This window comes from Oryx dammah, unplaced genomic scaffold, assembly GCF_014754425.2.
Source record: "Oryx dammah isolate SB20612 unplaced genomic scaffold, SCBI_Odam_1.1 HiC_scaffold_25, whole genome shotgun sequence".
Taxonomy (NCBI): Eukaryota; Metazoa; Chordata; class Mammalia; order Artiodactyla; family Bovidae; genus Oryx; species Oryx dammah.
This window is the reverse complement of record NW_024070209.1, coordinates 2267535-2293029: the sequence shown is the minus strand read 5'-3', so window position 1 is coordinate 2293029 and position 25495 is coordinate 2267535. Positions and strand designations below refer to the sequence as shown.

Sequence of the window (25495 nt, the reverse complement as noted above, 5' to 3'; positions counted from 1 at the left end):
GTTTTCTAGGAGACTTTCTTCTTGATGCATCCATAGCGTCCACTGCCAAGACACATGCATGGGGCCAGATGCCAGCCCCCTCAGCCACCTGCCGGCTACTTCTGAGTTTGCCTTGCTGAGGGCTGGCTGCCCGTGGGGACTCTTTCCTCACCGGCCCCTCCTTGCCCTCCCCACTGCGCTAGACAGGCCCATCTTCACAGAGTGGGGAGCCACTGTCCTTGCCAGGCAGGAGCCTGTGGGGGTGGCCCCCACGCCGCTCAGGCAGGGGCCTGGCACCGGAAGCCTGACATCACCGTGACTCACAGGCTCGCTCTGGTGTGCTGGGGGTGGCTGTCACTTGTCACTCTCACCTTCATACCTGCCCTGGCCTAAGGGTTGTAGTCACACCATTCATTTCTTCCTCTCTCCCCAGGTGCACCTACTAGGGGTGTGGGTTTGGCAGGACAAAGGAAAACACCACCACCACAAAACGCAAAAACACAATGAAGACACAGGGCTTTGTGCGCCTATGGAAGGGAACCTCTCTGCATAGCAGGGGTGGGGGCGGGGGAGCTAGGTTGATGTACTGGTCTGGGCAGGGGAAGATGGGGAACCCCAAAGGCAGGAGGCTAGTGACACATAAAGAGCCGTCAAAATAGATGGTTACAAACAAGAATGACACAGGATCCTCACTTGTTCCAGTTGGGGATTTTAATCAAAGAAAAGCTGAGTCCCAAACCTCCTTGATAGTGTCTGCTCTGTAACAGCCAGGCCAGGAAAACAGCCCCCCAAAACCTCTGGGTATGGCACCTCCCGTACCCCCCATCTCTGGCCCCTGCTGTCCCCTTACCACCTAGTGGAGGGGGCCGGGGCCTTCCCTCCAGGACCTGTAGTCTGTGGGGGGCCAGTGTGGCCGAGACCCCTCTTCACACTGTTCTCCACCCACGCATCCAGAGCCCCGCCTCCTCTCTGCCAGGCATGGTGGTCCTTGAGGGGGTGGCAGATGGGGGAGAGCCATCCGGGGGCCATGACTCACCCAGGGTGGGGGGATCTTTAGTCAGAGCAGAAGTGGGGGTGGGACGTGGGTTCCATCCTTTTCCTGATCTCTTCCCACCCTGAGCTTGGGCTGTCACCCCTATTGGGGTGGGGGTTTCCCTAGTTTGGGACTAGAAGAAAGGGGCCAAGTCGAGCCCTTCCTTCGTGGCTAAGTCAGGCCTACTTGAATCTGTGTTCCAGAGCTGAAAAGAGGACAGCCCCAAAGACAGAGGCATTGGGGGTGGGAACATGCGTATAGTTACCTCTGGCAGAAGTCACTGGTTCTGACCAGAGGGCTGGGCAGGGTCCCGCAAAGCTTCACCAACAGGCTCCCACTCCCGAGTCCATGTGGGGCCTCCCGGCATGGCTGGCGCCCTGGCGGGGAGGATGCTCAGCCCGGCACAGGAGTCCTGGAGCCCCTATGTGGCTGGCCTGAATTTCACTTCTGAGCCAGAAGCCCAGCTGGCCAGTCCCGTCGGCTTCTTCGCCTGGAGCTGGAAGTCCGTGGCTCCCAGCAGAGCAGGTGACGCCAGCCCACGGGTCAGCAAGATGGGGCCTGACTACCCTTCTCTGTGCTCTGTAATTTGCCCCCAGAGTCAGCCATTAAGTCATTCACCAGGCTGATGCCAAGGATAAGCGCCCATATCAGCTGCTGGGATCTGTGGCCCAGACTCCTTGGCTCTGTTGTGGGCTTTGCCACCTCAGCCTCCGGACTGGCCTGGGAGGGAGGGACGGAGCACTGAGGGTGTCTGGGCCGTGGCACAGCCTCGGAGCCTTTGGACCAGTGTGGGTGAGCAGTTGGTCTATTATAAGCTCCCATTTTACAGGTGGGAACACTGAGGCCTGAGAAGGTGACCTGCCCCAGGAATCTTTGGAGTCCTTGAGGCTCCTCTCCACCGCATCCCCCTGCCTCGCAGCACACAAGCTGCCAGTTCTGTCTCCAGCATCACAGAACACATGTGATGAGTGCACAGACACATCAACACACCACTGGGAAGAGCTGAGTTAACCAGCCAAGTGGAGGGCCTGGGGGAACACAACGGGGCCAGGCAGCAGTCCTCCAAGACAGTTTAGACCTAGGGGTCTCCAGCAGTATTGGAAGGCTCTCACACAGGCCCTGAGTGGGAGCCTGGTGAGTGGGTTCAGAAATCCCATGCGGCTGGGTTGGGGGTGGGGGCCGCTCCCACTCCAGAGCACTGTCCCCACACACTTAAATGTCTCTTCTGCGGAGTTCAGCTGCCAACGTTGCTGGCCCCAGTCCAGGGGCCCAGACCCCCACACACACCTGAGGCTCACCACATCCACCCAAGGGCTGGCAGATGAGGTGGGGGTGGGCAGGATGTGGACTAAAGAGCTCCTGGCCCTGCTCAAGTCCAGTGCTGGGTCCCTGCTGCCGGCCTCTGGAGGGCTCTGAGGGGGAGTGATGGGGCGGGGGAGGCAGATTCAGGTAGCTCTTCTCCCTCTTCCCCTTGGAGAGGCTCCTGAAATTCCCACAAGGCCCAGGGACAGCCCAGCAGCGTCAGCTGAGTTCCCCTTCAGGGCCCGCCTGCAACTTGGGGAAGTGCTTCACCCTGGGCCCTGGGGTTTCCCTGAGTTCCACGGGAGAAAAACTCACTCCACTAATAACTGGAAGGTCATCACAGGTCCCCTGCCCGCCCCATGCCACAGCTCAGGGGTCCTCCTCAGGCCAGTGCACTGGGTCTTGGGCTCAGAGGATGACCTTTTGGCCTCACTTGGCCTCAGAGCAGCAGCAGTGCTGGTCTCAGCCATGAAATGGGTGGGGGTATGGGGGTGGGAGTATAAAGCTCCTCCTGCAAAGGGTCTCTATGAAGAAGAGAAAAGGTACAACAAAGCATGGCTCCCCAGCCACCAATGTGGAAACCATCCTCAGTAACAGCGTGCTTAGTGCCTCAGCAGTGACCCCATGGACTGCAGCCCGCCAGGCTCCTCTGTCCATACCATTTCCAGGCAAGAATACTAGAGTGGGTTGCCATTCCCTTCTCCTGGGGATCTTCCTGACCCAGGGGCTGAACCTGTGTCTCTTGTGTCTCCTGCATTGCAGGTGGTTTCTGTACCTGCTGAGCCATCACAGAAGTCAGGTTTTGTAGTAACAGATTCCTAGGAGTGGGGAGGCTCTGGGAAGGAAAGGGAACAGGGAGATGGGAGAAGCCAGTCAAGGGGCATCAAAGCCCTGAGTGAGGTCCAGGGGTGGGAGCTCTCAGAAAGAGCCCTGGGGCGCCGAGGTGGGAGGGGGTATTTGGGCAAACACCTTCCCTGCAGAGCTGGTGCCCCGGCTTCCTCTACCAGCGCATCCCTCCCCGAGCCTGCCCCAGTCCCCGGCCCGCCCCGCCTGCGCACCGCGTGAGACCGCGGGGGCGGCACCGGCGCCTTCCTGCTTTGCCCTTGTTTGGCGACCCGGGAGGCCGGCCCACGGCTACTTAAACCGCGGCGCTGGAGAGGGTGCCAGAACAGACGGCTGGGGCAGTGTGGCCGCCGCGAGAGCCCGGGGAGCGCGCGCAGGGAGAGGGGCAAGGAGAGGAAGAGGAGCGGGAAGAGGGGAAAGGAGGCTTCCAAGGGCCAACATGGGGCTGGAGGCGGCGCGAGAGCTGGACTGCCCGGCGCTGGGCGCGCTGCTGCGGGAGCCCTGGGAGGCTGAGCGCACGCTGGTGCTCGACTGCCGCCCCTTCCTGGCCTTCTGCCGCCGCCACGTGCGCACCGCGCGCCCTGTCCCCTGGAACGCGCTGCTGCGCCGCCGCGTGCGGGGCCCGCCCGCCGCCGCCCTCGCCTGCCTGCTGCCAGACCGCGCGCTGCGGGCGCGCCTGGCTCGCGGGGAGCTGGCGCGGGCCGTGGTGCTGGACGAGGGCAGCGCCTCGGTGGCGGACCTCCCGCCTGACGGCCCGGCCCACGCGCTGCTCGCCGCGCTCTTGCACGAGACCCGCGCGGGCCCCACCGCCGTGTGCTTCCTGCCAGGTGAGCGCAGGCCTGGCGCCCACATGCCCCGCTCGCGTCCCCTGCCCGCGGACGTCAGGCGTCCGACCCCAGGCAGGCCTTCCCGGCTAACCGTGTCTTGGTCCTCCCTGCAGGAGGCTTCGATCGCTTTCAAGCCTGCTGCCCCGATCTGTGCTCTGAGTCCCCGGTCCCGGCGATGACGCCTGACAAGGACAACAACCGCTCCGACTCCAGGGCTCCCTCTTATGACCAGGTGAGTTGAGATAAGGGCCCGCTGTCAGTGTCCCGCCCACCCCACGGGGCAGGGTAGTCTGCCATTTGTGGACGCAGGGGTGTGCCCATGTCCACAGTCACCTAATCACCATGTCCACACACAGTCACCAGTGTGTGTGTGTCTTTGGCCTCAAACGTCCACGTCCACAGTCCCGTAGGGTGTGTGTGTGTGTGTGTGTTGTGTGTATGTATGTATGTATGTGTGTGTGTCTTTGGCCTCAAACGTCCACGTCCACAGTCCGTCTCATAGGAGCTGTGTGTGTGTGTGTCTCCGCTCTCAAATGGTACCACGACTTTGGTGTGCCTGGGCGGGGGTTGCTGGTATGCACCACTGTGAGTCTGTGTATGTCCTGTGAGCAGTGTAATTGGGGGGTTTGGGGGGAAGAGTGTATCTGTGGGTGTGTACCTCTGTGTTCTGAGTCTGATCCCTGACCAGTGACCCCTAGCTAAGAGCTCCTGTGGCCCAGGCCAATCTGCCCTATCCCTGTCCACCCAGAAGGCTTGAAGCCCTGTGGGCCAGGGCTGAGGCCTCACCACCGCCCCTCTTGCCTACCCAGGGCGGCCCCGTGGAGATCTTGCCCTACCTGTACCTGGGCAGCTGCAGCCACTCATCAGACCTGCAGGGGCTGCGGGCTTGCGGCATCACGGCCGTGCTCAACGTCTCGGCCAGCTGCCCCAACCACTTTGAGGGCCTCCTGCGCTACAAGAGCATCCCCGTGGAGGACAATCAGATGGTGGAGATCAGCGCCTGGTTCCCGGAGGCCATTGGCTTCATTGGTAAGAGGCGGGCCACAGCCCTGGGCTGCGGGGGCTCCAGGGGAGGAGGCAGGGCACCTATCTCCTTCTCTGCCCACCTTCCCGTCACCGTCTGACCTCGCTTCTCCCCTCTCCCTGCTTCCCTGGCAGACTCAGTGAAGAACAGTGGGGGCCGCGTGCTGGTGCACTGCCAGGCGGGCATCTCGCGCTCCGCCACCATCTGCCTGGCGTACCTGATACAGAGTCGCCGCGTGCGGCTGGATGAGGCCTTTGACTTTGTGAAGCAACGCCGGGGAGTCATTTCCCCCAACTTCAGTTTCATGGGGCAGCTGCTGCAGTTTGAGACTCAGGTGCTCTGTCACTGAGGCCGGGCCCCCCCATGCTGACTCCACTAGGGTGGAGGTGCGGAAAGCTGTCTGATTCCTGGGGACAGCTGGGGCCCCAGTTCCCCACTGTGCCTCCCACCTTAGGGACAGCTGCCCCTTTGGAGTTTGAGAGGCCTCCAGGTGGGGGCACTGGAAACACGGTGATGCTGGACTTTCTCACCTGGTGCTCCTCTGCTAGAGGGTTGAGGGCCAGCCCTCATCCTCATCCTGGAAGGAGATTGGAGGGCGTGTCTGCCTCCTTCCTCCCTTGTCCTCTGGCAGAAACTAACTGGACTCTACACCCTCGACTCCCACTGGTCCCACCACCCCGTTGGAGGTCTTGGCAGCCTGAGGGCTTTAAGGAACAAGCTGTGACAACCAGGGCCCCTTTCTAGGGGGTGGTCCGCCCCAGGGCCTGGAGCCTGAGCCCTGTGCCGGGGCTCAGGGAAGTGACGCCGATGCTGTGTCTGAACTTCTTGCTTGCGTGTGTGCGCAGGAGCGTTTCACGCCTGTGTTGGCGCTGGAAAGTTATTTGTGTTCAACTGACATTTAACACTCCCTCCTCCACTTCCTCCCAGCCCTGTGGGCAGCGGGGAGGGTGGGGGGGTTTGGAAACTTAGCACTTTATATTTATACGGAACATTGAGGATGCGTCAATAAAATATTGTTTTGTTTAAGAAACAACTTAAGCGTCTGGTCTCAAGTCAACGCCTGAGAAAGTGTAAAAAGCTGTTTATTAGGCAGACCTCACCTTCCGTTGTGTGGCTGAGTCTGGGAAATGGAAGGAGGAAGGTGCAGGGGTGACCTCACCTGCTGGCCCGGTCCTTCCCACTGTTGGTGCTCTTTTCCAGGCAGAGCCGAAAGTGGGGATTTCTGGAAGGCTGGCTCCAGCCTTATTCCAGTTATCAGCGTTGATCTTAGGAGAAGACTGTGTACCATTGAGAGCTGGACCCAGCTCTGCCCTGGTCAGACCTCACTTCCTTTTTGAAGCATGTGTGTGTGTGTGTGTGTGTGTGTGTGTGTGTGTATGCAGCCATGTGTGTGGTTCTCCCTATGGACGCGGCTGTCTGTTGGTGGCCTGCACGCCTGGCGGCGTGTGTCTGCGTGTGCCTATCGTGGGCCCCCCTGGGCCATGTGCAACATGTGCTTGTACCGGGGTGGTGCTGCCCTCACTTCCTTCTTTTTTTTAGTTCATCAAATTGCATACTTCAAAAAATCATTACTTTATTTGACTGTGCTGGGTCCCAGCTGTGGCACTCGGGACCACGGACCCCCCACTGCGTTATGTGGGATCCCTAGTGCAGCATGCGTGCGTGCGTGCGTGGTAAGTTGCCTCAGTTGTGTCTGACCGCATGGACTGTAGCCCGCCAGGCTCCTCTGTCCATGGGATTCTTCAGGCAACAATGCTGGAGCGGGTGGCCATGCCCTCCTCCAGGGGATCTTCCCGACCCAGGGATGGAACCCACGTCTCTTGCGTCCCCTGCACTGGGAGGTGGTCCCTTTTACTACTAGGGCCACCTGGGGAGCCCCAGCTGTGACATGCGAGATCTTAAGTTCAGCCTGTGAACTCACAGTTGTAGCAGGATGGAACCTGGGCCCCCTGCATTGGGATCGCAGAGTCTTAGCCTCTGGGCCACCAGGGAAGTCCCTCAGCATTAACTCCACATCCCTAGGCTGGGTCCCCCAGCCTCAGAATGCCTGTAGCGACCAGGGCTCGCTCCTGTCCCTGGAAAGCATGTGGCCTGATGTCTGGGGGGAGGACAGGTGGCCTGGGGTGGGCTTCACTGCTCTCCACACCGGCCAACTAGCATGTCTTCACTCAGCGTGAATTGTGTGCCCAGAGTGGACTGCCTGTCTGGGGAGACACGAGACCTGGGCCCAGCCAGCAGCAGAGGGTGCTGGAAAGGGGGTGCCGTGGTTTTCCAGAGAGCAGGGGTGCCGAGGCCCTGGGGGACAGCTCAGTGAACAGCGGTCCTGTGTCAGCCTCCAAGCTGATCCTCCAAGGCCTCAGGGTGTCATCTGGCTAACTCTATTTTGTCCTTCCAAACTCAGCACAGGGCTACCTCTGCGGTATGCTGGGTCTTACTGCGGGCGTTCTGACTGTCCAGCAGGATACACCCGAGGAGGGCAGTGTAGTTTGACAGTTAGGGGCCCGATATGGCTTACCTCTCTGTAGTTTAGTTTCCCGGTCTGTAAAATGGGGTTTTGTCATTGGCCCCCGCCGAGTAGGGTGGTACTGAGAACTAGTGAGTCAATTCAAGTAAAGGCTTAGCTCAGCACCTGTACACAGTAGGTGCTCAGGAAACGTTAGCTTCTGAAGACCCGGGAAGGGAAGGTATTCAGGTGTGTAGTTGTGCACCTCAGCCAGCCTGGATGCTCAGGAGGGCAGGGCCTGCGGTCTGCTCAGCCCTGTGCTCAGACCGAATGAACACGGCCCTCCAACTGCCCCCTGCTGCCCCCCAACCCGCCGTGCCCCACCCCCACCCCGCGGGGTCCCCCCAGGGGCACTGTGCCCTCTGCTCTAGGGTGGGGGAGCTGCTCCCCAGTGAGGACTGAGCAGAGCTGGGGCTTGTTCTCAGGGACTTTGCAGGCCCTGAGCGGGTCTGTTTGGTTCTGTCTACACAACCCCCACTCCCAGCTCGGGGTGGATGGAGGAGCATCTGGGGCAGCAGGAGAGGGGGCTGAGGCCCCTGCTTACGCTGCTGTCACCCAGCTCCATCCCACCCTCTCTCCACCTCACCCCCACCCCCTGCACCCTCCTCTCCCTGTTCTTAAGTCTGCCTTTCAAGCAAACTGCGTTCCTTTCCCTCCTTTTCTTTTATTTGAAGGGACTTTGCAAATAAGGATCTTTTAAAAAGTAGTTATTGTTTTTGGCTGTGCCGAGTCTTCATTGCTGTGCAGGCTTCTCTTCGGCTGCAGTTGCCGTGCGGGCTTCTCGTTGTGGCGGCTTCTCTTGCTGAGGAGCACAGGCTCGAGGGTGAGCGGGCTCCTGTAGCTGTGGCAGGTGGGCTCGGGCGTTGTGGCTCCCGGGCTCTCGACAGGTTTAGTTGCTCAGTAGCAAGTGGGATCTTCCCGGACCAGGGATCGAATGCGGACCAGGGATCGAATGCGTCTCCTGCAGGCGGATTCCTTACTGCTGAGCCATCGGAGAAGCCTCTCCCTTCTTTCCTTTGCCTTCTTTTCTCCCTCCCTTCCTTCCTTTAACTTGTGAAAAAATGTTCAATCCTGGTAAAAATATGTAACAAAATGTACCATCTTTACTATTTTTAAGTGCGCACTTTAATTACGTTAAGAGTGTTCATTCACATTATTATGAAACAGATGTCCAGAACTTTTTCGTCTTGCAAGACTGAAACGCTGTACCCATTAAACAATTCCCCGTTCCCTGCTCCTTCAGCTGCTGGCAACCACCGTCCTACCATCTGCCTCTGAGTCTGACTCCTCCAGAAACACCCTGTAAGGGGAACCATGCACCATTTGTCCTGTTGTGAGCGGCTTATTTCACTTAGCTAAACTACGAATCTTTTCTTTTACGGTTATGGTTATTTTACCAAGCACTCATCCGAAGCAGTCAGCTCCATCCCTGCACCGTTAGCCACGGACAGAGGAGCCTGGTGGGCTGCAGTCCATAGGGTCGCACAGAGTCAGACATGACTGAAGTGACGTCCCATGGACACACAATGTTAACACCCTGCCTGGGCAGTTGGGGTGCCTGTCTTCATCATGTTCTCCCCATGATTTCTTTTTAAAGATTTTTTGGATGTGGACCATTTTTAAAACCTTTCCTGAATTTGTTACAATACTGCTTCGGTTTTACGTTTTATTTCTTTGGATAGGAGGCATGTGAGATCTTAGTTCCTTGACCAGAGCTTGAACCCATAACCTCCGCATTGGAAGATGACGTCTGAACCACTGGACTGCCACAAAAGTCCCTCTGCCCATAGTTCTGACTCCTATTTTCTGAGAAGCGCTGGATTCCAGGCAGGGCAGGATGCCAAGCCGCCTCGGCTCTGTCACTCAGTTTACTGGGCATTGTGGGGAGGATGTCCCCAAACCCTTCACCTCCAGGATTTAAATCCAGGCTGTCCCTCGGTAAGCAAGCTCTGAGGATGAGGCTTCTGAGAGGCCAGGGGGGTATGGAGGAGGGGAATATGGGGAAGGAGCTTTAGTTCGTGAACCCATGAAATGGAGATAAACGCTGATGTGCAAGGCTATTGAGAGGGTGACAGGCAGTGTCCTTGTGAGGGCCTAGCTATCCAGAAGTTCCACTTCTCCACAAATTAGGCTCCTCTGGGGGTGCTGTTGACCCCAGTGTTCAGTTCGAGTTTCATTTCTCCCTGCTTGTGTGCTTGTTTACTATTCTGCACGTCTATGGGTTTTCTCAGGCAAGAATACTGGAGAGGCTTGCTGTTGCCTTCTCCAGGGGATCTTCCCAACTCAGGGATCAAACCCAGGTCTCTTGAACTGGCAGGAGGATTCTTTAATAAAAGCTTATAAAAACGTAGTGATTCTTCCTCCTTCCACAGTCAGACTGGGGGTGCCTCAGGATCTCAGGGAGTGCTCCCCATGTCTGAGCACAGGACAGGGGCAGGAAAGGGGTCTGCCCAGACTGGAGGGTGAAGCTCCGCCCTGTGCTGGCTGCCCTCACCTTTCTGCAGTGTTTCTCTGCCCCCTGGTGGTGGGAGGGAACCTGAGAAGAGGTACACCCCCAGTGGGACACCTGCAGGCTGCCTCGTGCCTGCTTCTTCCAGTGGTCCCTGGCCTTTCTGGCTCCAGAGAGCCGTTTCGTGGAAGACAACTCTCCCATGGATTGGGGTGGGGGGGCAGTTTCGGGATGATTCAAGCATGTTACGTTCATTGTGCACTTTATTACTGCCCCATCAGCTCCACCTCAGATCGTCGGGCATCAGAGCCCAGAGGCTGGGGATCCCTCCTAGCCCATTTAGCCAGGCCAGGGTCCAGAAGGCTGGGAGGGGGAGTGCAGGTAGAAGAGGACAGGGCTGCAGCTGGGAGCTGTTGGGCGGGGCTCCAGGTGGAACTGGCTGGGGAGGGCCTGCAGGTGGGGGCTGGCGAAGATGCTATTTAAGGAAGGCGGTGGTCCTAAGCCTGCGATCAGGCTGCTTCATCTCGTGGGAATCGGAGCCCTTGCTAGCTGAGGGGCCACGGGGGCCCACTGCAGGCAGCATGAGTATGGAAGGCCTCTGGCCATGGGTCCTGATTCTGGTCTGTCTGCCTGGTAAGTGGGTTGCCTCACTCTCCTATCCCCCTCACTTTGGCTCCAGCCTGTGGAGCCCATGTGGGGAGTGGCCAGAGGGCGTAGCTGCAGCTTGCAGGGATGTAAGCTGACCAGCATGGCTCGGAGAATGGGCTTCCAGGGATGCTCCTAGAAGTCAGGTCCCAGGGGGACCTCCCGAAGATGCTGGGGGGCAGAGGCCCTGCCTGGCAGGAGACAGCAGGACTGACACCTCCAGACATTCATGCCCTGCCCTCCGTGCCAGGCTTGCCCGGCCCACTTCCCGAGGCCTGGGCTGAGGAGGGGGCTGGGGGCAGGGTCTGAAGCTAAGCCACACCATGGCCTCAGTGTTGGAGCCTGAGGCCCCTCCCTGCTCCTTCCTTTGCCCTCCCTCCCCTGCCTCATACTTGCCCAGACACTCGGAGCCCAGGGCTGCCTTTTGAAGCCCAGTCTTGGTCCTCCTAGTGGGTTGCCATTTCCTCCTCCAGGGGATCTTCCTGGTCCAGGGATGGAACTCAAGTCCCCCGCATTGCAAGCGGATTCTTTACTGTCTGGGCTTCTCCAGTGCCTCAGGCAGTAGAGAATCTGCCCACAATGTGGGAGACCCAGGTTCGATCCCTGGGCCAGGAAGATCCTTTGGAGAAGGGAATGGCAACCCATTCCAGTATTCTTGCCTGGAGAATCCCATGGACTGTAGCCCGCCAGGCTACATGTCCATGGGATCAGAAAGAGTCGGACACGACTCAGCATCTAACACTTGTCCCCCTAGGGAAGTTCCTTCTGCAAGGTTGTCCAGGCCTCAGGGCCAGGTGGGCTCCCAGAACTGACTCCTCCTGGAGGCCTGCCTCCCCCAGGCCTGCCTGAAGGGCCTGGGTCCTGAGGTCTGACAGCCCACTCCCCCCCCCACCCCCCGCGTCCTGTTATCTTGTGTAACCATTGTGCATACGTACCTGCGTCTGGGCCAGGCGTCATCCTAGGAGCACCCGCAGCCTCTCACTGCGGTGGAGCCTGTGGGACCAGATTCTCAGAAGACTTCACCCCTGAGGAGACCCAGACATCTTGGGACAAGGACATCCCTGCAATAAACCAAGGTGAGGACACTGTCTTCTCGTGGGGTGAGGAGTATGAAGTTGTCCAAGCAGCCTATGAAAACCATGCTGGACACTCAGATGAGTAGAAAAAGCTGAGAGGAGATGTGCCAGCTTGCTAAGTGGGCCATGGGAAACTTCTTAAGTCTATTTTTCTGTGTCTTCTCTACTGGGGTGTTACTTTTATGAGAAGGGGGAAAAGCAGAGGTTTTAAAATGTGACGATCCCCTTCCCTGGTAGCTCAGATGGTAAAGAATCTGCCTGCAATGCAGGAGACCCTGGTTTGATCCCTGGGTCAGGAGGATCCCCTGGAGAAGGGCAACCCACTCCAGTATTCTTGCCTGAATACAGAAGAGCCTGGCAGGCTACAGTCCCTGGAATTGCAGAGAGTCAGATGTGACTGAGCAATTGAGTGCACACGCTTGGCTTTTATCAGGCCGAGTCTGGTGTGAGTGGAATTATTAGTGGCTGTTAGGAAACATGCCTTCCACCTGGTGTGGGATTATCTGCAGGTGTGAGACGCTGCGGGTCTCAGAAGTGTGAGTCTCAGGCCTCCCTGCCTGGGGATTTCTGCTGAAGAATGAGAACACACAGAAAACCTGGTGCAAAGTGCATAGAAATAAAGACGGGGACTTCAGAGCACAGCGGGAGGGGGTCGGAGGGAGAGCTTGTCTTGGGAGCTGTGAACCTGCTGGATGTGCCTCGCCCCTTCCTGCTCTGTGAGAAGCTGGAGCAGGGTGGCTGACCATCTTGGGGTCACTAATTGGAACTGGCCAACTCCAGATCAGCCCGAGGCTGCGCTGGCACTGATTCTCAGCGGCTGTGGAGGAGTAGGGCTGCTGGTGGCCCGAGGACTCCCCATGAGCCTAGCCTAGTGACAGTCGGGAGGCCCTTTACCGGGAGGCACACCCCCTCCCCAGCTGCTGGGGATGCTCCTCAGACCTCGTAGCCCGAGGCCCTCGTCCAGGGATGCCGGGGAAAGTGCTTCCTCCCTTGCCTGGGGCGGCCCTCCCACAGGGACATGCACAGGCAGGTGTCTGGCCCCCTGCCTCAAGGCGGGATAAGTCTCGGTCTGAAGGTCCTGGGAGGTCAGCCTGGGCGGCCCTCCTGCTGAACCCAGCCCTCCCCCTGGTGCTCCAGCTTCAGTCACTTGCAGATGGCCCCCTGGTTCAGGCTCTGCTCTGGGGAGCCCAGCTTCTACGATGCACAGGGGTCTGAGCAAACCCGAGGAGACAGTGAAGGACATGGAAATCTGGCTGCTGCAGTCCGTGGGGCTGCACAGTTGGACATAACTGAGCGACTGACCAAAACAGCCTAACCTTCAGGACGCAAGGCACTCTTCTAAGACTCCTGTTGGGGCTGGTGTCCTAGAAGGGAGGCTGTGCAGGGAGGGGCTGCCCACTGTGCAGGGGATGGGGTGGGGGGGGGTGGGCGCCGTGGGAGGGGAGGGCGGAGCCGTAGCCCCCCTGCCATGATGGTGAGGGTCTGGAGTGCCACATGGATGGGTCGGGGTGAGTGGAGCAGGAGGGCCAGGGTGTGTGCTGGAAGCATGGCTCGGGCTGGAGCAGAGGGTGGAGATAGCTGGAAGAAATGGCAACTTCTGGGAGCAGAGGGTGTCAGATGCAGGAGGCAGGAGCTGGGTTTTTTTTTCTCTTGGCTGTGCTGCATGGCATTCAGGGTCTTAGTTCCCTAACCAGGGATTGAACCTGTGTCCCCTGCTGTGAAGGTGTGGAGTCTAACCACTAAACCGCCAGAGAATTCCCTGGGACTGGATGGTGTGTGTGTGTGGTCCCAGGAGAAACGTACTGTCTGAGCGGGAAGGGTGTGATCAGGCTGAGAAGTGCTGCACGTGCTTGTAGATGGGGACTCAGGGGTGTGTGTGACTTGCCTGGGGTCACACAGCCTCAGGGCCCCAGGAAGGGTGGGCCCTGGAGTTGCTTGGCTGGAGGTCTCTGCTAGGCATGTCCTAGAGTCTGTTGTGGGGGTTGGGGCATGGACCCATGCACGTGTGTCCCTTTCTTCTCAGGGCTGATTCCAGAAAAGTCCCCAGAGAGCAGCTTCCTCCTTGAGGGGGACATCCTCCGGCCGGTGAGTGTGAGCGTACACACGCACGCACGCGCACACATGCACACACACACACACACCAGCCTGGCAGAGGGTGTGACATCTGGAATGGTGGCAGTCAGTCTGGGAGGGCTTCCTGCAGGAGGGGTTTTGGAACGTCAAGCCCCAGCTTGCTACCCTGCCCCAGGGAGGTGCTCAGGGAGTACTGGGACGAAGGAAGAGGCGAGCACAGGTTGGCAGAGTGGCTGGTGGGGATATGGGGAGGTGTCTGTGGTGAACATCGGGGGCAGCAGTGATGGTCTGAGGAAGACAGAATGAGGAATAACACACAAACCATCTTGCCTAGGGATGAGGGGCGGGGTCAGAAAGGGAGAAGGCTGGCTGGGTTCAGGGCCTTCTTTTAGGAGGCTGGGGATGGCAGAAGGTCTTGAATAGGACAGTGACTTGGCAAGAGCAAGACTATGATGCTGGTCTGAGGCTGTCCACTGATGGCTCAGCTTGAGCTGGGCAGAAGAGCTGAAGGCCAGCCCAGGGCAGGGCAGGGCCCCTGTTCCCAGTCACCTAGTGAATACACACGGTAAAAGCAGGATCCAGTAAAACCTTTGGTAGCCTCTGCAGGAAATATTTTGTCTGGGTTTCTCTTTTTTTAAAAAAAATTAATTTATTTTTAAATGAAACAAAGATGAAAATGATAAAAGGTACAACTCACAAAAAAGATAGACATCATAAACCATTAGATACCTTAACAAAGAAACAAAGATACATAAAGCAAAAGTCAGAAGAAATATGAGGGGAAGAGAACAATATATGATCATAGTAAGACATATTAACATTTCTGAGAATATCTTATCAAGTGCAGAAAAAATTAGGATCTTGAATGATATCATTAATAATTTAAATATAATAGGTTTGTATTTAATTTTATTAATCATATCCTACACAAATTGTTTAAAATTTTGTATCTCATATGTTGTTATCAGATGTCCACAGGACATTTAGAAAAACTGGCAAAAAGATAAACATTACTGCGTTTCATGGGTTTCTCTCCCTGATAGAGGAAGTGGCAACTTCTTTCTCTAGAACAAAGGGTTGTGCTGCGCGTTACACAGCTGGCCACCAACCTCCCTGTTTCTGTCCCTTCTCTGATGAGCAGCCACCCTCACTGAGCACATCTTGAGGGCTCCTGGGGCCTGAGGGGTGGCAGCCTCGGGGCGGGAAGCTTGGCCGGCTGCTCCCCAAGCTGCCCTCTCTCCTCAGAGTCCCTTCCGGCTGTTCTCGGCGACCAGCAGCAAGTGGCCCAAGAACGGCGGCGTTGTGGAGGTCCCCTTCCTGCTCTCCAGCAAGTACGGTGAGTCGGCCCCAAGCCCTGGAGCCACGGGCCTTCCTCCCTGTGCAGCGAGGCTCCTCTTCATTTTGTTTTTTTAGTGACATACAGCAGACTTTATTTTTCATCTGTATGTATTTGTACTGGCTGTGCTGGGTCTTCACTGCTGCACGGGCTTTCTCTGACTGCAGTGAGCAGGGGCTGCTCGTTAGATGGGTACACAGGCTCCTCATTGCGGCGGCTTCTCCTGTTGCAGAGCATGGGCTCTAGGGCGAGCCGGCTCCAGCAGCTACAGTTCATGGGCTCCAGACCCCAGGCTCAGCAGTTGTGGCTCATGGGCTTGGTTGCTCTGCGGCATGTGGGGTCTTTCCAGAACAGGGATCGAACATGTCTCCTGCATTAGCAGGCGGATTCTTTACCACTGAGCCACCAGGGAAGTCCCCTCTATGGGCTTTAATTCCCCTTTGTGCTTCTTCCACCATCACCCAAAGAACCCTTCTATCAGAAGCCCTCTGTCTCATGGGCCCCTGAGCTGGGATGCTAAAGTCCTGGAGGAGCTGATGGGGAAGCCACACCTAGGGACAGTCTGATCCATTTCAAGACCAGACGGCCCAGAAGACAGTGACCAGCCCAAGGTCACACAGCCAGGCTGCACCTGGAGCCCTGCTTTTTCCTCCCCACACCATCATGCTGCCCTTTCTTCCTATCTATCATCCACCCATCCACCCACCCATTCAGCCACCCCTCCACCCATCCTTACTTGTCTTTTGGCCATGTTGTGAGGCATGTGGCATCCTGGTTCCCTGACTAGGGGTTGAACCCATGCTCCCTGCACTTGGAACATGGAATCTTAACCTCTGGGCCACCAGGGAAGCCCCACGCTGACGTTGCTTGACGTTCCACACTGGAGAAGGATCTAAGGCTCAGCTCCTTCCCCACGTGCAGACAGCTGGGGGAGAGCAGTGGAGGGAGCCTGGCTGGGGCTTTAGGCGACATGTCTCTTCCCCAGATAAGCCCAGCCGCCAAGTCATCCTGGAGGCATTTGCTGAGTTTGAACGCTTCACCTGCATCAGGTTTGTTGCCTACGATGGCCAGAGGGACTTCATTTCCATCATCCCCATGACTGGGTAAGTGCTTCTTGGTGTGTGTGCGAGTGTGCCTATGTGTGCGTGGTGAGAGCCTCAGCTGTCTTGAGTTCAGCCTGAAATTAACAAAACTGTTGTCTAAAACCTGTGTCTGGGCCTGTCTTCCTGGGTCTAGAGTCCCCCTGCCCATCTGAGTGGTCTGCTCCGCATGAGCTAGACCTACAAATACTTAGGGCAAATGCTCAGGAGAGATGGGCAAGGAGGTGCTCAATCTCCCGGGAAACTACGTGAACTGGGGAGCGAGTGCAGGTGTCATGGGGCAGACCTGGCCTCGGATCCAGGTTCCATGGTGCAGGAGCCAGGTGACTCTGGCAAGTCCCTTAACTTCTGAGCCCCTTCTGTCTTCTCTCTGAAATGCAGGTGATGGTAATACTGCTCTCCTAGCTTGCTAGGGCCCTAAGAGAATGTGCACGAGAGCTTTGACTCGGGGCTCCCCATGTGGAGACATTCATGTAATCGGCTGCTTCCATCATCCATGTTAACATCAGTTCTCACCAACTCCTTACAGTGCAGGCTGGAAACAGGGTTCCAGCACACCCTGTTCAGAGGGCCAGGCAGTGGGGGGGACTTGGGAACAGCAAGCTTGGGGCTACAGCCCAGGACGGGGACTCGCTCTGGGTGCTCTTATCCAAGGTCTTGGGAGAAGGGGCAAGGGGCCTGGGTTTGCCGATTCTCCTGGCCGGTGCCCACCCAGCGCTTTCGTGGCCCTGCAGGTGCTTCTCAAGCATTGGCCGCAGTGGAGGGATGCAGGTGGTGTCTCTAGGGCCCAGCTGTCTCCAGAGGGGCCCGGGCATCGTCCTGCACGAGCTTATGCACGTGCTGGGCTTCTGGCATGAGCACTCGCGGGCCGACCGGGACCGCTACATCCGTGTGAACTGGAATGAGATCCTCCCAGGTAAGCCAGGTCGTGAATGGTGGGGGAGGTGGAGGAGAGGTTGTCCTGTCAGAAGAAGGTGGCAGGCATGGCCTGTGCCCAAGGAATTGCCTGGCTATTTGGGAAAGGTTGTCCATCTTCCCCACAACCTGCCTGTCTCCCATGGGGAAGGTGGGATTCCTGCTTTCCTCCAAGACATGGAGGATAACCCAGATGCTGCTGCTCTGGGCCCTGAGGCTTCAGTGCCACCCACAGTTACCCTGAACTAGGGCATTAATTTGCCCTGTCTCGTCTCTCTTCACTGCCACTGGCAGTTACCTAAGGATGGAGTTGATGGCCTTATGACTCTTGCTCACTTATACTCAACCAGCAGCCCTGCGTGCCTTAGACACTGCTCTTGAGACTCAGGGCAGGGGCTGTGCTCCAGTTGAGGAGCTGAGCCAAGACAGATATCTCAGAGGTAGTGGGCTACGTGTGTGTGCCAAGTACCCGACACAGGAGGTAGAGGGCAACCCTGTAGAGGCTGTGAGATGGCTGCTGACGGGCCTCTGGGATAAAGGATAGGGAGACCAGGTCCTGAAAAGTGGCAGTGGGAAAGCTGAGGCTGGTCTGGAGAGTGGGTCACTGCACTGGATGCCAGGGAGCTGCAGCTATGAGCTGGGCAAGGTGCCAAGGATCTGACTCCAGCAACGGTGAGGCCCTGTCCTTTGGCAGAGGGGGAAAGCCTGATATAGGAGGTGAGGAGTTGAGACAATTGATTCACGAGGGAGGAGAGCAGAGGAGGTGAGTGATTTGGGTTTGGGGGTATGGATGCCCCTCATGCCAAGAATGGGATGGGAAAATGGGCAGCGCCTCTTAGTGGGATGGGGGATAGAGACTGAGATCAGAGACTAGTCTAGAGGTGGGGAGGCCATAGTGACACCATGCTATAAAAACAGACTACAGTCCTTTCAGTGCTTATGGAGGGACTTCCCAGGATGTCCAGTGGTTAGGATTTCGTGCTTCCATTCTAGGGAGCATGTCACTGCGCAGTGAAAACAAAAAAAAAGCTCAAGGGCCCATGGAATCCTTGTAAAGGTTTATGATAGCCACAAAAACTTCAAATTTGAAAAAGTAGAGTTAATACAAACATTTTGATCATGATGTAAAAAGTAGAAGCTAGTAACAAAGCGAAAAATGTTATCCAGTTGAAAATTACAATTTAGAAAACAACAAACCTTTTTTTAAGCTACGGAGTTGAAGAAATTGCGGGAATTCTTAGAGCATGAAACTTAGAACCAAGGGTTCATACCTAAAGCAATACACAGGGGAAATATGTAGACTGAAATACTTAGATCAACAAAAATAGAGGACAAACTTGGCATTTCAATTCAAGTTAAGAAAAAAGGGAATTAGTGAAGGGAAAAGCAGAAATTAACGAGTTAGAAAACAAAACGGCACCAATAAATGAAAAAGCTGTTTTTTCTTTTAACAATAAAATTAAACATCAGCTACCCTAATGGAAAAAAATTGCTAAAGAATGAAGAAAAATGAGAATGTTTGTACTTAGTTAATATGTAAAGAACAAACTGCTAAAATAGACAAACTAGTAATATCAATTAACTGTGGAGGTGGGAACTCAAGGGGGATGGAGTGGGAAGCATTCTGTATCTTATTTTCTGAGTTTTGAGTCAGATGAATATGTTGTCTACTCAAAATTATGTTTAATAACTTAAAGGATTTTAAAAGGAAAAAGTAAGCACTCTACTGGGTAGGTATTTCCAGGCAGGGATGGGACATAAAGGTGTTAGATTACCATTTTAGTGGTGAGGAGGCTGCTGGTAACCATGGGTGAGTGTAAAGGCAGCCGGCTGGGCCTGGGGTCTTTAGGGGAGCAAAGATGGGGGGTAAAACCGTTCTTTCAGAGGCTCACTGAAGGGCAGGAGAAGAGTTGAGGGAGGGAACCTTGTTGCTCCCAGGCCTGGAGGGGCCAAGGGACAGGAAGAAGCAAATGTTCTGGCCAATGGGAAAAGGCTGAACTCCACACCTGGGGTTGGGGGTGGGGCAGGTGGCTTTGCTTCTGGGGGTGGGGTATACCCCTGGTAGATGGTGGGCTCACAGGTCTCCAAGCCTGGGGTGGGGAGGAGCAGCAGAGTGGGGAGTAGGCACTTGATCTCGCCGGTAGTGGGCATCCAAGGCTCTGAGCAGCGTGGGACTTCTTGAAAGCTGTAGACTGTATTAGTATAAAGATAGTTTCACACAGGGCGAGCCTGAGAGAAGAGACGGGGGAGAGAAGTCTTAGGAGGTGATGGCGGGCCAGCCACCAAGTCCCTGTGCTTGTATTAATACATCAGCTGGTGCAGATCTGGAACCCTCCCAGGGCACCGAGGAGATGGGGATCAGAAACGGGGGTGGTGGGGTGAGGAGATGCACTCTGGGTGTGGTGTTGGGCCCCCTCAGGTGGGCTGGACACTTCCAGGAACCCCCTGCCGCCTTCCCCTCCTCCCCTGGCCCTCTTCCCCACCACCGAGTACTTTCCTCAGGGTTTGAAATGAACTTCATCAAATCTCGGAGCAGCAACATGCTGGTGCCCTATGACTACTCTTCGGTGATGCACTATGGGAGGTAAGCACCCCTTTTCTGGCTTTCTTCCCTCACTGTCCTGCCAGCCCAGCCAGTCTGGACTCAGGCCCTTGCCTCCTGGGTTTCAGGCTTGCCTTCAGCCGGCGCGGGCTGCCCACCATTACTCCACTCTGGGCCCCCAGTGTCCACATTGGCCAGCGATGGAATCTAAGCAACTCGGACATTGCACGGGTTCGCAGGTTTTATGACTGCAGCCCAAGTGGCCACGAGGCCAGTGGGAAAGGTGAGTGACAGGGAGTAGAGCGATTTGAGGAGCTGCAAGAAGGTTGAGGTGGTATTAGTGAGGGTCGAGATCTAGGAGGGGAGTCTGTAGAGGTGAGCAGGGGCAGACCAGGGGCTCACCATTCAGATGCAGAAAAAGCACTTGAAAAAAAATTAACACTCAGCTATGATTAAAAACTGCTAGCAAATAGGAATAGAGGTCACTTTCTTAACCTTAACATACTTACAAAAAAAAGGACCCAAAATCATTTTAAATGTCAAAACATTTAAGACTAAGATAAGTTTTTCCACTGTTGTCTCATCTATTCAGCAATGTAGTAAGTCTTAGCCCTTGTGGTACAACAAAAAATGAAGTCTTGAGGTTTGAGAAGGAAGAAGTGGTCACTATTCATAAGATGACAATCTGCATTGAAAGGAATCTACAAAAAAATTACTAGAACTAATAAGAATTTTTAAAGGTGAATATAATCAGTATACAAAAGTCAGTTGTATTGTAATGCAGCATCAATTTATTAAAATACATTTTAAGCCTTTAAAAAGATGCAGCTGGTCCAGGGCAGGGGTGAGAGTGCAGAATCAGGCAGTGGCTGTGCAAAGGAGAAGCAGGAGGCGTGATGAGGATCGACAGGAAAGAGAACTGAGATGGCTCCGTGTACCGTGTTGACTATAGTTCCCTGTGCTATATGCCAGGCCCACTGATTTTTAGCTGAGCACATGGCTGGCTGGGATAAAGTCTACATTTGTCAGTCTCCCTTGCATTTGGGCATGACCAGGTGACTGCCTTCTAGCTTGTGAGATAGCCGTCAGTCGGCAACTGTTATTTCGTCTTGTGAAGAAACATTTTTCTGAAGTTGGTTGCCCTGGTGACCATTTCTCGGCACCATTACCTCATTAGTAATTGGGGAAATGCAAATAAAGACCACAGTACCCTTTTTTATCCCTTATAAGTTGGCAGACATTTAGAAGTCAGATACTGCCAGATACAAATAAGATGATGAAGCAGTGATGACATTCATACTCTGCTGATAGGAGTATAAATGCTGCGCCATTTTGGAAAACAATTTGGTAGCTTGTAAAGCTGAAGTGCGGATGCCCCATGACTCAGAATCTACTCCTTAGTATCTTCGCACATGTGTACTCCCCATCCATCGTAGGCAGTCTCTACATTCTGTCTCTCTAGGTTTGCCTACTCTGGGCAAGTCATATAAACAGAATCACACAAGATGGTCTTTTGTGACTGGCTTCTTTCATATGCTTTCAAGGTTCATCCATGGTATAGCATATCAGTACCGCTGATCCTTGAACAGTCTGAGGGTTAGTGGTGCTGATCCTCTGTGCAACAGACCCTCTGACTGCCTACAACTCCAGTCAGTCCTCCACATCCAAGGATTCAGCTGACTGCGTGGCGCTGTAATACATTTGCTGAGAAAAGTCACGTATCGGTGCACTCGTGCAGTTCAAACCTGTGTTGTTCAAGGGTCAACTGTACATTTTTACTGCTGAATGATATGCCACATTTTGTTTATCCATTATCAACGGATCTTTGGGCCATTTCTAGTCTAGTGAGACAATAAACATTCGTGTACAAGATTTTATGTGGACATGTATTTTCTTTTCTTTTGGCTATATACTTAGGAGTGAAATTTCTGGGTTCTTTGGTAATTCCATACTTTACTGCTAAATTGTTTTCCAAATTGGGTGTACTCTTCATTTCTGCCCTTGTCACCACGTTTGGTTATAACTGTGCCCAAGTGGGTGTGAAGTGGTATTTTGTTGTAGCTTTGATTTGCATTTCCTGAATGGCTATGAACGCCTCTTTATGTGCTTATAGGTCTTTTGTATATGTTTGGAAAAATGTTCAAATCTTTTGCCTGTTTTTTTGGTTGGGTTGTCTTTTACTGGTAAACTGTGGGAGTTCTTTATATATTCTGAATACATGTCCCTTATAGGATATATCATTTAGAAATATTTTCTCACATTTTATGGGTTGTTTAACTTTCTAGATGGTGTTCTTTGGTTATAAACATTTAAAAACTTGATGCGAAGTCCAACTTATATTTTCTTTGATCACTGTGCTCTTGGTGTCATATCTAAGAAGGATTTGCCTAACTCAAGGTCATGTAGATTTAATCCAATGTATTTTGCATGTACATCAGGCTTCCCTGGTGACTCAGATGGTAAAGAACCTGCCTGTGATATGGGAGACCTGGGTTCAATTGCTGGTTTGGAAAGATCTCCTGGAGAAGGACATGGCAACCCACTCCAGTATACTTGCTGGAAAATTCCATGGACAGATGAGCCTGGTGGGCTACAGTCCGTGGGGTTTCAAAGAGTTGGACATGTGCTGTACTTAATAATTCAGTCGTTTTGCATGTAATTATGCAGCTCCAGCACCATTTTGCAGACTTATTTCCTATGATATCAAATATTAGAAAGATTTAAAAAAATAAACAATAAGACAATGGCAAGAGTTTTGTGGGTAACTATTTGAGAGGTTTGACTAGCTTTAAGAACAGAATTGAGAGGTGGCTAGAAGTGGTCATGAGTCAATGGAAACTGCATCAAGATAGTGGATATACAAGCAAGTTAGGGTATGGAAATAATGACCCCATGGAGAAGGGGGAAAGGATTCATGGGGCAGAAGAATATCTAGAATACTCGAGAAGGAGCTGTTCTCCTTGGGAGCTGAGGCACTTTCTTGGACCTAGTGGCAAGGAAGAAGACGGAAGCAGATTCCAGTTGGTGTGTGGTCTTGATGTGCTATGAGGGGCTTCAGTCCCAGGCTTTGATGGCAAAGGAGTGAGGTGAGAGGCTGGGAGAAGAGGCTGTGTGGGGAGGGAAAGGTGTGGAGTGGCTGACTGGGGCGCAGGAGAGGAAACCTCTGAGAGACACTCGGTGGTGCTGGGCAGCTGACGGAGGTGGCCTAGGTTAGTCGCTTCGTCCTCTAGGACTGGGGTGCTGTGGGCAGTTCTGCCAGAGTGGGGGGGCCTGGGGATGCCTCAGGGAGTGACTGCAGTGAGGTTTAGGGGACCCATGCCAGGTGCGGAGGGTGTTTTGGAAGTGAGGAGGCTATGGAGCAAGAGGATGGGCTTTGGTGGCTCAGCGGGCCTGGAGGGTCATGGTACTGAGGCAAGTGGGCTGGAAGCAGAGGAGGCAGAGGTCAGAGTAGGGGCTTCTGGGGCCCAGGACTTCAGGGAGCCTGGTTTCTGCAGGTCCAGGCAGGGAGCAGCCTGGGAAGTCGCTGGTTGAAGCGTGTTGGCTCAGATGGGCCAGTGTTCATAGATGGAAGATACGGCCTCAAGGATCAAAGCAGTGCTTAGAGGGTGTGGCTGGCCAGCCAGATAACTTGGGCCCAAAATGAAGAGTCTTAGGAAATAGCCGGTGGCAGCCAGCTGTGGTCTGGGAGTGGTGGTGAAGGGCCAACAGGACCCACCCCACTGAGCTCTTGGGCCTGACAGTCACGTGTGTCCTGCTGACACCCTGGGTTAGGACGTAGCTACAAGTGTAGGAGAAGTTCTGGAAAAGGCTTTGGATACAGATAAGAGATGAGGTATTGCTGTGTAGAGTGGCCCCGGGTGGTTTGTGCTGAGGGTTGCAGTGCTTGGTCAGGGGGTTGGCCATCAGCGAAGCCAGGGTATGGTGGGAGGTCACTGAGGGTCCCAGTGGCTGACCGTCTGACGGTGACCTCTGGGGCCACGTGGGGAGGGGATGGCATGGCTCCGAGCTTCTTGTCTCTCGGGGAAGCTGGGAATCAGGGTTTCAAAGGTGTTGGGCAGTGGCATGGCAGGAACATGGTGGGTTCTAGGTCTCTGTGAACAAGGCTGAAGGGCGCTCTGGCTCTCTCACTGTCCTTCTGTGACTCTGGGACATAACCGGTCTTTCCTGCTCTAGGGCTCCAGACCCCTGCGAGGGGTAGAAGCCCCACCCCTGGCTCGAGGTCGCAGCTGCAGCAGCTTCTGAAGGCATTGTTGGAGGAATCCAGTAGATCTGACCCCAGAGGCTTCGGGGCGGAAGACCAACATGCTGCTGCCAGGTCTGAAGAGAGCCTTCATGCATGGAAGCCCCCGACCCTGAGGAATTCTGAAGTGGAGGCCTCTGCCGACCCTGCCCCGTCAGCCCCCAGCTTCCTCCCTGAGTCCAAGGCCTGGGGCAGTCTTTCCTGACATTGCCCTGGTGCCATCCCAGCAGCACCAAGTGCCCCATCTCTAGAAGAAGACCAATCTGCATCCATCTAGGCTCTTCTGGGGAACCCTGCTCTGCCAGGGGCCCATGTACCCAGAAATTGCTTTATGAGGACACCCAGAAGTCAAGCCTGTGGCTTCCGTCCCTTTTGTTCCTCTGGGCAGCACCCCTGCCTTCCAGCTTCTCTGGACCTCCATCTGAGGCTTGGGCCCCTCTCTCTGCTCCTTCCTTCCCGGTCACATTTCCCCGAGGGCTCCTAGGACAGAGAGCCCCTCTAGGTCAGTCAGGGGGAGTGCCGACTCTGCTGGCTCTCATCTCCTGCCTCAGCCCCCAGGGAGGATGGGAGGTGACTTCTCGGCGGCTCCAGGGACAGGGACCTGGAGGGCTGGGCCTCCCTGAAGGCCCCGGGAGCCCCTCTGAGGTTGAGGCGGAGCCCCCTGCAGGGACTAACGGTACCTTCACTGCTCCCTCAGGCCGCCCCGTGCTTGGGACCCTGGGTGCAGCCCCTCTCCCGGCTGTCTGGGTGCTGGGAACCTGGGAACGCAGCCCTGCACTCCAGGAGGCTTCCAGAACCCCACTCCCTCCCTTGCCTCCCGGGGAGAGGAAGACGTGGGGGCCCAGGTGTGGGGAAATTTGCTGCGGGAAACTCAGCAAGAACACGAGGGTCTGAAGTCAGGACTCAAAGCTGCCGTCACCTGCGCTGCTCTCCCCAGGAACTTGGCCTCTACTCAGACCCCGCCCCCCAGACCTGGCCCGAGAAGGCCCTGGAAGGTGGGAAGGGGCTGTGGGGCCACCCTGATTGTCTTCCTTCAGCCGATCCGAACTCCTCTCCTTCAGCTGCTGGCCTCCCTGGTGAGGGCTGTTAAGGGTCAAGAAAGTCTCTAGGGATGGCAGTGAGCGAGCTGGACCCCCGCACCCCCACCCCGTGCAGGTCTAGGGTCCTGCTTTGGGTGGGAGGGCAGCAGGAGCCCCTGCCTGTCCAAGTGAGGCCAGGTCCCCCTGATGTCTTGGGAAAAGTAGAAATAAAGTTGGGAACTTGCTCCAGGAGTCTGGTGCTGGGCTGTGCTGACTACCTCATACCCGGTGCCTTGACCTCTCCTGACGGCCCTGGGAGGGGCCCTCTAGGCGCTGAGACCCACATTTCACAGGCAGGAACAGACTCGGGGAAGCAAACTGGTGTGTCCAAGGAAATAGGGCTGAGCAGCAGGGCTGAGATGCGCCCTCTGCCATCCTCTTCTCTGTGTCAGGGGACCTGGAGCCTCTGCCCTCGGTCTATCTGGGGTTTCAGTCCTGAGTCAAGGGTTTTCTGAGACTGTGCAAGGGCCTGAGCTCAGGTGTGAATGTCAGGGAAGGACTGTGGTATGGGGATGCTATCCCTTGTCTT

The 25495-nt window shown here is 55.3% G+C and overlaps 2 protein-coding genes across 2 annotated transcripts; both read left to right on the top strand.

Moving 5' to 3' along the window:
* Positions 1-3483: 3483 nt before the first annotated feature.
* On the top strand, positions 3484-6039 carry DUSP2 (dual specificity phosphatase 2). Its single transcript, XM_040267573.1, has 4 exons — positions 3484-3984; positions 4098-4216; positions 4794-5013; positions 5143-6039. The coding sequence occupies exons 1-4, from the start codon at positions 3597-3599 to the stop codon at positions 5355-5357; spliced, it is 942 nt and encodes a 313-aa protein (XP_040123507.1). The 5' UTR covers positions 3484-3596; the 3' UTR covers positions 5358-6039.
* On the top strand, positions 5565-25044 carry ASTL (astacin like metalloendopeptidase; the record flags this gene model as incomplete). The annotated part of the gene is made up of 10 exons (XM_040267574.1): positions 5565-5703; positions 10555-10593; positions 11556-11681; positions 13705-13766; positions 15000-15090; positions 16076-16193; positions 16925-17106; positions 19608-19689; positions 19776-19930; positions 23821-25044. Coding segments are annotated over 10 exons (1266 nt in total), but the record flags the coding sequence as incomplete, so codon positions are not given.
* Positions 25045-25495: the final 451 nt, after the last annotated feature.

Bases quoted from the DNA above. Each gene is read 5' to 3' on its own strand.
- DUSP2 (XM_040267573.1), top strand. From the start codon at position 3,597: ATGGGGCTGGAGGCGGCGCGAGAGCTGGACTGCCCGGCGCTGGGCGCG. The intron at 3,985-4,097 runs GTGAGCGCAGGC...TCCTCCCTGCAG, and splicing joins CGCCGTGTGCTTCCTGCCAG to GAGGCTTCGATCGCTTTCAA. The intron at 5,014-5,142 runs GTAAGAGGCGGG...CTTCCCTGGCAG, and splicing joins GGAGGCCATTGGCTTCATTG to ACTCAGTGAAGAACAGTGGG.